General features: G+C 50.9%; 2 protein-coding genes across 3 annotated transcripts in view; one reads left to right on the top strand and one right to left on the bottom strand.

Moving 5' to 3' along the window:
• scpep1 (serine carboxypeptidase 1) overlaps positions 1 to 13,699 on the top strand; it is a 397,664-nt gene that overhangs the window by 290,366 nt on the left and 93,599 nt on the right. The gene's annotated exons all lie outside the window — the stretch shown is intronic.
• The window catches only part of cep112 (centrosomal protein 112), a 71,155-nt gene that overhangs the window by 8,389 nt on the left and 49,067 nt on the right, over positions 1 to 13,699 (bottom strand). For both annotated transcript variants that reach the window (XM_064315210.1, XM_064315211.1), the window contains 3 exons: positions 12,365 to 12,595; positions 8,514 to 8,576; positions 5,477 to 5,626 (listed from right to left, as the gene is read on the bottom strand). In XM_064315210.1, coding sequence (XP_064171280.1) covers positions 5,477 to 5,626; positions 8,514 to 8,576; positions 12,365 to 12,595 — 444 coding nt within the window. The remainder of the gene's footprint in view (positions 1 to 5,476; positions 5,627 to 8,513; positions 8,577 to 12,364; positions 12,596 to 13,699) is intronic.

Raw genomic sequence — 13,699 nt, 5'->3', positions numbered from 1 at the left:
GGAGCTGCGAAACAGATGTGTCCCGCGGACGCACATCTGCACACTCCTGCTTCCATTACCATCTCCAGAACGCACCGCCACACAAGCACACACACGCATACGCACACACACACACACAAACGTGCACGCGCACACACACACACACACAAGCAGGCACACACACACACAAGCAAACACACACACATTAGCACACAAAACCCCATACACACACACAACGCCACACACACTCACACGCATATAGACATATACACATATACACACAAACAAACACGCACACACACACACACACTCGCACACACAACCCCACACACACATATACACACACACACACACACACACTCCCTCAACGCTGCAGCCTGAGTTGTGTTTCCTGGGTGGTCCGTGTGTGCAGAGGAGGCAGGTATTTCAGCGCGGGGTTAGCTAAAGGCTAGCCGTTCGGCTCTCTGCATTCCAGGCCTTGTGTTGCTGGGACTAGAATCACTGTTTGTCATGCTCTGTGAGAGCAGATTAAAGAGCTCGTTCAATAACAAAAAAAATAATCTCAACAAACTCAAACTTCCCAAACCCGCGATATGGCAGCCGCTGAGCCTGCACACGTGAAGCCTCTCAGAGCCATAAGAGCTGCTCTGGGATCAGTTTTCTCCTGTCCAAATCCTAACCTCATCCACTGCCAGCCACAAGGCCAAACTGACCCCAGACCAGAGCTCCTGTTCTAAGGACTGAGGAGACATCTTACGAATGGCCTTCTCCCTCAGCACATCAACCGGGGGGGGGGGGGGGGGGGGGGGGGGGGGGGGGATTTATCTGGACTGATAATCATCCCCACCCAAGAGCTGCATCATCCATGCCACATGTGAGCAGCCAGGTGTGAGCAGCCAGGTGTGTGAGCAGCCACGTGTGAGCAGCCAGGTGTGTGAGCAGCCAGGTGTGAGCAGCCAGGTGTGTGAGCAGCCAGGTGTGAGCAGCCAGGTGTGTGAGCAGCCAGGTGTGAGCAGCCAGGTGTGTGAGCAGCCAGGTGTGAGCAGCCAGGTGTGTGAGCAGCCAGGTGTGAGCAGCCAGGTGTGTGAGCAGCCAGGTGTGAGCACGATGGCGATGACGCAGGCCGGTGGGTTCAGTGCTGCGCTGGGCTTCCTGTTTCCTGCCTGATCACTCGCCACTTTCCTAGGCCTCAGCTGGGAGACTGAGCTGGCCGGGCGTGAGGATGATGATGGAGGAGGTGAGGATGCTGACGACGAAGAGGGGCAGAAACAGCGCGCGCCGGGCTCTCTGATCCGCGCCCAATCGTCTGCGTTTCCTGAAAGCCTCTGTTCCTCTCTCCACGGCAACGCGCACGCCAAAAATGAGCCCTTTGATGTTCAGAGTGAAAAACAGGCTCGGAGCCGAGCAGAAGAGCGGGAGGGAGGGAGAGAGAGAGAGAGAGGGTGATGGAGTGAGAGGACGAGAGAGGGAGGGAGAGAGACGAGAGAGGGCGAGAGAGGGAGGGAGAGAGACGAGAGAGGGCGAGAGAGGGAGGGAGAGAGACGAGAGAGGGTGACGGAGAGAGAGGGCGAGAGAGGGAGGAAAAGGGAGGGAGAAGGAGGGTGACAGAGAGAAAGGGAAATAGAGGGAGGGTGATGGAGGGAGAGGGACAGAGAGGGAGGGAGAGAGAGAGAGATTCTGGGGTTTGCTCCTCTGTTTCCCCGGTAGGGCGTGTATTGCCACAATGTAAAGAGGAAGTTCAGCACTGGCTGTAATGGCATGGGGCCTATCGGTGGAAAAGGTCTTTCAAAGGCAACCACCACCTGTGTTTCAAGCTCAAGACAAAAAAAAAAAATACTTCAAGTCAAAGGTTGCTGGAGATTCCATTTTGTAAAAAATAATTCTCAGATTTATTTGCCAGTATAATGGTGCGCAAAAAAAAAAAAATTATAATAAAAAAATCTGTGAGCCTTTTGTGTTTTTCTTTCCTGGAGAAACAAACACGGCAAGCCTCACAAAACAAAATAAAGGACACGGCGCCAAGAATGCCTTCCAACATGCTGAGCCACCTGCCAACACGTCTCACACAATAACTGCATACAAAAATAAATCTCATTATTTTACCTTCAACAATGGAGTCTGACTCACGTCAAATTCAAAAAGGAAGGGATGCATTCAACTGTGCCGAACACGTACAGAAAAATACATTTACTGCTGCTGTCGTAATGCAAAAAATACTAAGGTATATATTCCAATGTGCACGGTAATGGATATCCCTAGAGTCAGTTAATGATACATAATATTGGGTAATACATTCCCCAATGATGCCACGGTAAGTGTGTGTGTGTACTCTCTACTGACGTCGGTTGAACGCATATATACATACATATATGGGTAATACATTCCCTAATGATGTCACGGTAAGTGTGTATATATCCTCTACTGATGTCAGTTAAACGGTTGTTATGAAAGGGGAGGAGGAAGACTCTGGAGCCGAGTGAAGATGCGAACGCGTCCCGCAGATGTGGGGGTGAGGTGAACAGGGGAAATGCGGAAGTGCGTTATCGGCAGAGACAGATCTCTCAGCGCAGGGAGGGGCGGCGTGTGCTTGTTTTCGGGGGGGGTGGTCCCGCTAACTGACGGCCGCGGCGGCCGCGGTGGAAGAGACAGGCCGCCGCCTCATTTGGCTCATGGCGCGCCGTACGCACGCCAGTCTGCAGGAAAATCTGCATGCAGGCCTGCGATATCCGGCATGCAAACATCTCCTCACAGAGGAGATTACTGCAGGGGGAACAGGATGGGGGGGGGGGGGGAGAGAGGGTGGGAGACAGAGAGAGAGGGAGAGAGAGAGAGAGGGAGGGGGAGAGACAGAGGGAGAGAGACAGAGAGAGAGTGAGAGAGTAAGATAGGGAAAGAGACAGAGAAAGTGAGAAGGAGAGGGGAGAGAGATAGAGAGAGAGACAGAGAGAGAGAGTGAGAGAGAGGGAGGGAGAGTGAGAGAAGGACAGAGAAGTGAGAAGAGAGCAGTACAGAGAAGCAGAGAGAGAGAGTGAGAGAGAGGGAGGGAGAGTGAGAGAGAGGCAAAGACAGACAGACAGACAGACAGAGACAGTCAGAGAGAGGGAGGGAGAGTGAGAGAGAGACAGACAGACAGACAGACAGAGACAGTCAGAGAGAGGGAATAGGGGTGGAGACGCGACAGACAGACGACAGAGACACAAGGAGGGGGGAGTGAGAGGAGCGGCGGCGCAGTCAGAGGGGGATGAGAGAGGCAGACGCACAGCAGACAGCAGTCAGAGAGAGGGAGAGAGAGGAGAGAAGACGACAACAGACAAGACATTAAAGACAAACGGGGTACTGCCACACACACCACGTTGCTAACCTCAACCGAGCGCTGACATCGCAGGGCGGCGGACGACGGACGCCCTCAAACGGAGACCACACAGCTACCACAAGACAAAGCAGCAAACAACCACATTAAACACACACACACACTCTCACTCACACACACACGCACGCACACACTCTCACTCTCACACACACACACACACGCACACACTCTCACTCACACACACAAACGCACGCACGCACGCACACACACTCACTCACGCACGCACGACTATCACCCACACACCACGCACACACTCTCACTCACACACACACACACACTCTGACTCACACACACACACGCACGCACGCACACACTCTGACTCACACACACACACACACATACACTTTCACTCACGCACACACACACACACACACTCTCACTCACACACACAAAAATTTGGGATTTAGGAGACAGAGAGAGAGAGAGTAAAATATCATATTTATGTGCATCAGTACAGGAATAAAAGCTCAGTCTAAGTAAGATTCCACAGCACACAGAATCGTTCTTTGAAAAAAGGAAAGCAGAGCATTGCACGCTAACGAACGCCCAAGATATAGCCACACACGGGGCTGAAAATAGACACCTTTACTCGCTAACCAGAAACGCATTTCCCCACACGCACTGTGGAGCAGCAAAGCGAGATGAAAGCAGAATATTTACGAAAGAGGAAATGCAGAGTCTTTGATGTGTTCCAAACGGAGAAAGATCTACGGAAGGATCTCTGATCATTAATCCGTCAGATAGCCGCGGCGCAGCCACCATCCTGAACATCACAGAGCCGAGAGCCCGTTAGTTTCCAGTTCCCCATCGCTTACTAATGAAGTAGCGCCCAAAAAAACTGAACAGTTGGCCGTGGACAGTTCCCCTGCAGTGGCCAGGGTTAGTGCCCCACCTGACCACTAAAAAAAGAGAACTACACTTCCCTGTGGGCGGACTTCCACAGCGAAGCTGGAGTACTTCTGCGCCCGGAGTTTACAGTTCATGCATCATTCTGAAGAACTGCAGAACTACAGCCAGATCTCCAAACACCGAGGTCCCCGCTAACGTACGCTGTTCTGAAGACCTGCAGAACTACAGCCAGATCTCCAAACACCAAGGTCCCCGCTAAGGTACGCTGTTCTGAAGCACTACAGAACAGGCGGCAGAGGGGTGTGCTGTACTTTAGGGACGCGCTTTAGGGTAGTTCTGCTCTCTTATTTCAGGTACCGCGCGCTTGGATGTTGCCGAAACGCAAAGAACGCCGGGTCTCCAGCGTTTGTCAGAATGTTACTACTCTTCAGGGCGTAAGGTCAAAGGTCGGAGATGCTTCTGAAACGTGCATCCTCTGCACTCAGGGGCACTATACGAGCTGTGACACAACGCAGTCCCCACGCCCGCACCCCCCCACCCTTTCAGGTCACGAGGCCAAGTGTGAAAACGAGAGGGGCTGACAGGCCTTTTTTGTGTTTCCTAATTTACACCCAACGCTGAAAAAAATTCGCCCAAAAATGCTACTGACTGTTCCCTCAACGACGTATCCCTTTCCAGGTCACGGGGTCAAAGGTCACTAATGGCCGCTTGCAGGGTTTCTGATTTCCAGGGTCCAGCTCGGCCACCTGTGCAAAACCGTTCTCTTCGGGGTCCCCAGGACCCGGGTCAAAGGTCAAAGGTCAAAGGTCAGGGTCACACCGGCTCCTCGTTGAGCTTGTGATCAGAAATGCGATACTGTTTGTGCTCAACCTCCTGCCAGTCATGTATGAATCACTTTCATTCTGCGTGCCACCGCCACACAGCAGCCATTACTCTAATCTTTACTGCATCCTTTGCTCTACACAGAGGCCCCGGCACGTCAGCGCCTAGAAAGACAGCAGCGCTGAGCACTAGAAGGACGCCCGCACACCAGCGCACTGACACACACAGAGACGTCTGCACAGTGGCTCTGTGCATGGGTAATGTCACTCTTACAGGGCTTGTGTACATAGGCAATGGCCGTGTGTATAGGTAATGGCAGAGTGTATTGGTAATAATAATAATAATAATAATAATAATACATTTATTTTATATAGCGCTTTTCACAGACTCAAAGATGCTTGAGTTATTATTATTATTATTATCTCCCTGGGCTGCAGGGGTACAGGTGAGGCTCACCTGGCTGGCTCCGTCGGTCTCACGGAGGAGCTGCCTCCTCTGGTCCTCCCAGAGGGCCGAGGCGTCCTGCAGCTGCCTGTCTGCATCCTGCCGCTGCTGCCGGCTCTCCTCCTGCAGGGCGCTGAGGCTGGCCTGCAGCTCCGCCATCGTCTGCAGGGACGCGCACCGCACGCACGCCGCACGCACGCACGCCACACACACACACACACACACACACGCACACACACGCACACACACGCACACACACGCACACACGCGCACACACGCACACACGCACACACACGCACACACACGGACACATGCACACACACGCAGACATGCACGCACCGCATACACACACACACGCACCGCATACACACGCACGCCGCATGCACACACAAGCACAGACACGCACAAACACACACACACACGCACGCACGCACACACACGCACGCACGCACACACACAAGTGGTAGAAGGATGCAAGGGCACAGCGACAGGTGAGCATCAAGGGGGGAGAAACAAAAAAAACAAAAACAACAGAAGAAACAAAGATGCAGACTGCAAGTTAAACATCTTCAGCTGCCAAACTCCTCCTCTGATCCAGAGTTCAGGGCTCGCTCAAAAAGAGCTGTCAGAGAATGTCACCAAGATTTTAAAAATAAAATAAAAAATCAACGGCTCCTGCTTTCGTTTTTTCATAGGAGACGCCGCAAACCTTCGCAGGCGACCTCGCGCCACGGGCCCAGACGAACAGCGGAGGCCACGCGTCTCCGAAACCCTCTCTCCCCGGTCGGAACGAACAGTTCTGCTCGAACCGGACGCCGCGTAGCGTAATGAGAAACCAGCGCCCGGCCCCGCCGGAGCCAGACTGCTTACCGCGCGGGTAAACCCAGGCCGAGCGGCTCCTACGGGGGAAACGTTTACCGCGCGCACAAACCCAGGCCGAGCGGCTCCTACGGGGGAAACGTTTACCGCGCGGGAGTTTGGCAGCGAGCGGCCGAAGACGCCGCTAAATGACACGAGGAGACTCCCATTCTGTCTGTACAGGAACTCATTCTGTCTGTACAGGAACTCATTCTGTCTGTACAGGAACTCATTCTGTCTGTACAGGAACCACATGAAGGCGACGGGCAGCTCAGTATTATGGCCACACCGCTTTCCGTTGGTAGTAATTACTTCACGGTGCGGCCTTTACGTCTAGTCTTTAGCCTGAAGTACCGCTCTCGAGCGTTCAGCTCTTATTTAAGCTATTCTGAGCCGGCGTCTTCCCCGATGACATCCACAGCCTTCGACGTGCGACTGAACCGACTGCAGCTCCTGCTCTGCTCCAGCGGCACCGGGGCGAAAAGGTAAAAATGTTTGTGAGGGATCGCCCGACATCGCCCGTCTCCCACACAGGAGAATTAGCCGCTCGCCCGCTGTCGATTGGCTACTGGGCCCAACGGCAACGCAAACGCTCAGGCAATCGTTTCCGACACAGATAGCGCTTTAAATCCGCTTGAGGATACACGGGCGTTCGTAGCCTCAGTAATAAGCGCGGCTGTGCATTTAGACACAACGTTATGGCTACCAAGGCGCACCACACACACACACACACACACGTGCAGGGTGCCGGCTGTGGGGAAAAGCACAGCGTTTCGCTCGCTGGCCATCATTCAGATCAAACAGCTTAATCCTGAGGGCTGACTGAGGCAGGTACATGCCCTGAGGTGGGGCATATCATGGGCGGGCTAGCAGGGACGGGGCATCTTTTCCAGGGGGGCTGGGCGTAGGCAGGGTGACAGCAGGGGGCATAGCATGTGGGGTAAGAGGCAGGGCACATGGGGGGGCTAGCAGGACAGGGCATATCATGGGTGGGGCAGCAGGATGGGGCATATCATGGGTGGGGCATAGCAGGACAGGGCATAGCATGGGTGGGGTACAGCAGGACAGGGCATATCATGGGCGGGGCGTAGCAGGACAGGGCATATCATGGGCGGGGGGTAGCAGGACAGGGCATATCATGGGCGGGGCGTAGCAGGACAGGGCATGTCATGGGCGGGGCATAATTGCCCATAGTCTCACCGAAAGAAAGAAATGATCAGTCCTTGACTGGATGGTTGCAGTCCGACTACATCTCCTATATCTGCCAAGTTACAGCAAACGCCACGGCCCTTACTTTTCAGACAAGCTAAATAAACACCATTCCAAAGCAATGTTCGGCTGCCTCCCCCACAGGCCAAATTCTCATGCAACCGGGGCCCAGTGTTTTTCCCTCGTTTGAAGTCCTGGCCGCTGTGCACAGATGTTTTTGTTGGCAGTTATTTAAAGCAGATGCGTTCAGGCTGTCCGGGGAAGAGAGGGTCGATGAGAGAGAGGGTCAGTACTGGGCCTAACTGGAGGATCGCTGATGATGTCATCGGCAGGATGGAAGAGGAAGAGCAAATGTGAGGATGTGTGAGTGTGATGCAGAGAAGGAAAGCAAACTATCCAAAGTTTGGGGCCTTTAGTTGTGTGGTCATGAGGTCAGAAAGAGCAGAATTTAAACTTGGGGCTGTTGTGGTTTTTTTAGTTGGACACCCTGAAAAACACTGAATTGGCTGTACAGGTGTGGGGTATCCCCTGACAGCCCCAAATCTGACGTGCGTGCGTGTGTGTGTGTTCATGTGTGTGTGTGTATGTGCGCGCATGTGTGTGTGTGTGTATGTGCATGTGTCCCATTTGGCAGGAATGTGGATAACACAAATGCGTGTGTGTGTTTGTATGTGTGTGTGTTTGGGCGTGCGTGTGTTGTGTGGCACCCTGTGTGTGTGTCGTTGACAGGATGTGGATACACACAAAGACGTGCGTGTGTGTGTGTTGTGTGTGTGTGTTGTATGTGCGTGCGTGTGTGTGTGTGCCCCGTGACAGGATGTGATATGTGTGTGCTGTGTTTGATGGAATGTGGTCGTGTGTGTGTGTGTATGTGCGTGTGTGTGTGTGTGTGCACCCGTGTGTGTGTCCCCGTTTTGACAGGAATGTGGATAACACAAAAGCGTGTGTTCACATTGTAATGAGGCTGCACACTGAACCTTACCTGAGAGGCCCTGGCGAGTTTTTGGCTGTACTCCTTCTCCACTTGCTTCACCTTAGCATTACTCTGAGAGACAGAGAGAGAGAGAGAGAGAGAGGAGGAGGAGAGGAGGAGGGGGGGAGAGAAAGACAGTGAGAGAGAGGGAGAGAGAGGGGGGGGAGGAGACAGACAAAGAGAGTGGGAGAGAGAGGGAGAGAGAGGGAGAGGAAGGAGAGAGTGGGTGAGGGGGGAGAGAGAGAGAAAGTGAGGGAGAGAGGAGAAAGAGTGGGAGAGAGGGGGGGATGAACAATTAACAATTAAAATGAAGAATTTTTTTTGTTTCTTCACTATTCACAATTTGGCGAGTTCAGCAATAGCTAAAACACACTGAATGTTCAAGCGCCTGTCATAATCAAGTAAAGCTTGCCAAACAGAGTTTGTAAAGTAAAGAAGCACTTGTAAGTCAAAGTTTAGGACAAACTATGATTGAATACAGCCCTTTGTTTGGGAACAAACAGGTATGGCCGAGGACTACACTGTTGCAGTAGGCATTCTATTTTATAATATTGCACCAGAAACGCCCCTTATCGCCTGGGACCTTCTGTAGTTAACCCTTTGAGGTGAAAATTCATAAATACGTGATTATGTGATATACGATGAATAACTCAACATTCTAATGTTGATGTCACAATCACTGCTGGTAACTGAAAGCAGTGAGTTCTAGAACACTGACTTAGAATTTGGAAAAAAAAACATTCAGAAGAAGCCTACAGTTCAAAGGACTGAGAAGCAGAACGGATAGAAGGAACAGAGCAGCAGAGTATCTGGTGGGGGGGGGGTCTATGGAATCTGGAGCCAACCCCCACCCACCCCCCCATTCTGCCCTCAAACAGACACCAAGGACATCTTTTCATCTCTTTGATAACACGCAAAAAGCTGTACTCAAAATGACCAGCATTGTTGCCATAGAAACCATTCCCTTTCACCCCATTTCATGAGGGTGATTCCTCTGGATCCCAGGTGTGTACGAACACATATTTCAACATTCATTTGAAGAAAAAAAAAAATGGCTGAGATACACGATTTTAAAATCTTCCTGCGGGAAGAGGTCACTTTCGGGAATACAAGTCGATGATTCCAGCGCGTTTGAGTTTTCCTGCTGAAATGCACTCGGAGGAGCACACAGACCTCTTCACTCACACACAGCCAGCAGGCCTGTGGACTGGCTGCCTTTTAACCCTTTCACGAGCAAGTGATTTTGGCAGCAGAGTAGAGCAGTCCGTGTTCTAGAACACCGCTTTCAGTTACCAGCACTGACTGTGACATCAGCATTAGAGTCTGGGATCAGGGAATTCTGGACTCGGACATTCTGTGATTAATTCATGGACTCTGCCTGCACTGAAATTTCACGGGGTGTCCTGAGACGTAGACGGCCATGTCTGGTAATTTGTGCAAAGTGTCTGGACAAGAACACCTCCGTGCACAAAATGTACGTCCGCTTCAGACGCAGACCTGCGGGTTCCGACGTTAGCACATGCTGCACACGGTGGGAAACGAGTCCGTAAAAGTCCTGCCTCTGCGTTTCTTCCATCCATAAACTCAACCAGCTGATTTCCCTAATTATTTCTGCCTCCTGGCTGAAGAATTCTACATATTAGCAAATCCAGGGGAAAAAAAGCTGGGGTGGACTTTTTACTTTCTGGACCTGGATTTTCCACCACAGCTGTCCTCTCCAAGCAGAGGCTGAGGCCGGGCCCAACTTAAATCTGATTGGCTCGTCTGGCCCCGCCTCCTTGGCTCTGCCACTCAGAGGTGATTGGGAAACTCCTTTGATCTTCTTCTCTTTCTTTTTTTTCCCGCCAAGTGCTCTGTTCCACACAACCCATGACCCAAAATAATGTGATTTAGTGCATCTCTGAAAGGCAGAAATTAATAACTTAACCCAACCAGCGAAGTGCAAAAACAACAGCCTTCAGGCAGTTCATTATTCTGACACATTACTCACCCACAGCACTAGGAAACAGGCACTCAACGCAGTCTAGCACTTTATTCTCCCTTAACACAGTAACACAGGCACTCAACACAGTCTAGTACTTTACTCTCCCTTAACACAGTAACACAGGCACTCAACACAGTCTGACACTGTACTCTCCCTTAACACAGTAACACAGGCACTCAACACAGTCTAGCACTTCACACCCCCTTAACACAGTAACACAGGCACTCAACACAGTCTGACACTTTACTCTCCCTTAACACAGTAACACAGGCACTCAACAGTCTGACACATTACTCTCCCTTAACACAGTAACACAGGCACTCCACAGTCTAGCACTTTACTCTCCCATAACACAGTAACACAGGCACTCACGTGGTTACCCCACGGGGTTCAATAAAGTGCATCTTATCTTATCTCACATGATACTGTTCATCAGAAGTTTAAGTAAAATTTGCTGTGCTTCTCAGTGAAGCATGTGGATTATTCTCATGCAAATCCAGCAACAATTAATTCCCTGATTCACCATTATCTCATTATCTCATGTAACTGATTGGGCAGACTGCTAATGACATGCTTCATAAGCTTCATAAGCTGCATAAGATGCTTCATTAGCAGAGTAAGATGCTTCATAAGATGCTTCAAAAGCTTCAAAAGATTCTTCATAAGCTGCATAAGATGCTTCATAAGATGCTTCAAAAGGCTCATACGATGCTTCATAAGATGCTTTCTCTGCTAGCATGTGCTCCTACAACCTGAGTGGACAGAAAACACACTCAGTTTCCTCAGAGATCAGGTTTCCCCCTCTTCACGCTGTTCCAGGCGATTAGCATGACGACAGTCAGGCTGTCTGCTGTGCCTGTGCCATGACTGACACGGAGAAGCGGTCTGTTTTTCTTTTTCCCGCGAGGAACGGTGATGCAACATTCCAGCACTGCAGAAACCACAGCTGGAATGTTACCCATGATGCATTGCGCTCTCGCCACAAATATTCATTTATATTTAACGACGTAAAAATATTTCCAAACATGCACTTGAAGAGGTAGAACACGGACCCAAGTGCGTCAAAGACGTATTTCACATTAGTAACCTAACCGCAAAACAAAACATCTACGTGAATGCATCCATATTTATGAAGGCACACCGAGAATGCCAACAATTTATGGAAATTTGCTAGCAAGATAAGTAACACACTTATCATAACACACAGACATAACTTACATTGTACATTAGTTGTCCTCACAGCAGAAAGGAATCACTGCCATCCTTGGTATGCAGTCATTTATAATGGCCTTGGATAGGTGATCCATAAAGACTGCTCTATTAAAATTCCATTAGCCACTGCACAACCTGCCCACTTGGACTTGCAGCACTGCGATTGGTGTGTGAAGCAGTAAAGAGACCGCAGCATTGTGATTGGTGGGCAGAGCAGGAAAGTCAAATTCACTGTGAACCCCAGACCCATCCATCTTTCACAGGCCATCTTTCACAGGCCTTCACAGAACGTGACAGGCAGCACAGCCTGAGTCCGCTCACACAGGGCCTACGCTTCTGAAGGTGCAGCGTCTTACCATTTCAGAGAGGGTAACTCCCCAGGCAAGGGGAAATGCATGCGATTCTATTTACATTATGCTCAGTGTTTCTTCTAGCATTCTCGTTTTTGTTGCTTGTTTTGGATAGTGCATCAGGGAGAATTCCTAATGGGTTTGTGCTTGAGTGTGTGGTTGTTTTGTTTTTGTGTGTGTGTGTGCGGCAGTGTTTGTCTTTTTGCGGTTGGTGGTTGTGTGGTGTGTGTGTGTGTGTGCGTTTGTTTGTGCGTGTGTGTGTGTGCGTGCATCATCCAGCCCCGAGGCTGGGTGTGTCCCATTCCCCGTCCCACCTTGCCCAGGGCCGCCTCCTTGTCGGCTGCGTGGGTCCTCTCCAGGTCCTGCTTGAGCCGGTCCATCTCGGCGCGGAGGCGGCCCAGCATGGCCTCCTGCTCCTGGGCAGCCCGCTGGCGCTCCTCCTCCCTCAGCACGCCCAGCTCCATCAGCTGCTGCTTCCGCTGGCCGTGCGCCTGGAGCAGGTCCTCCCGCAGGCCGTGCACCTGCGCCTCCAGCTGAGCTATGTTCTGCAGGGGCGGCGGAGGGGCACACTGGCGTTAGCATCGTGACATCAGCGGTCCATTGTGACATCAGAGGAATGCACTGCGATTGCTGCCATTATTACCTCAGCGAAGGAGACACCATTATAACCACTATGACATTAGAAGTGGAGACACCATTGTTGCCATTATGACATCATTGGCGGCACTGGAATTAGCATTATGACATCAGTGGCAGAGATGCAACAATTATGTCCATTGTGACATCAGAGGAATGTAGTTCGAATTGCTGCCATTATTACATCAGCGAAGGAGACACCATTATAACCATTATGATATTAGAAGAGTAGACACCATTATTGCCATTATGACATCAGTGGCGGCAATGGTGTCATTACCATTATGACATCAGCCACTCAGCAAAAACTGCAGGAGCTGGTACTCTCAGGCTTCCACAAGGAATGCTATGGACAAATGCTATGTAAAGTTTTGTTTTTCTGGTGTTGAAGCTGAAAAGCTCCAATCCAATGATGCATCTTGTGAATATTCATGAGGGCACAACCAAGGACAATACAATGGCAATGGGTGTTCTGTTCTCGGGCACAGAATTCATAAATATTCATAAACTGTAGCACCAGAAGATCATTTTCCCAGCCATAACCTCCTAGAGCACTGGTTCCTGAACCTTCTGAGTCCACAACGCTCTTAATGAGCAAATTCAGTTTCTGTAACCCACGCCTCATTATAAGGCCAATTAAAAAGGTTAACACATATTAAAATAATGAATCACAATGTTCTATTGAACCAATATGAATGTTAACTGAGACTGATTAACATACAGGGTTATTTTGGGCACGTGTATCTTGTGACCCACCGCAACCCATCCCATAACCCACTTTGAGACCCACTGTCCCAGAGTATGGGGACACGCAGAAAGGACACAGGAGTTGACCATCTGCCCGCTGTAGAGAATCTTTGCGTCAGTCCCAGTCGATGGGGGCCACGGTGGATCAAAGACAGCGGGTCGCTGGCTCGCACAAGCACAGCACGGGAACCCCCCCCCCCCCCACACCAGAGCAGCACGGAGAAAAACAAACCCAGCTGGACCGCTCCACCACAGCCCGGCATGGC

This window comes from Anguilla rostrata, chromosome 17 (genome assembly GCF_018555375.3).
Source record: "Anguilla rostrata isolate EN2019 chromosome 17, ASM1855537v3, whole genome shotgun sequence".
NCBI classification, from domain to species: Eukaryota; Metazoa; Chordata; class Actinopteri; order Anguilliformes; family Anguillidae; genus Anguilla; species Anguilla rostrata.
The sequence above is the reverse complement of the archived record's forward strand: the minus strand, read 5'-3'. Positions and strand labels throughout refer to the sequence as shown.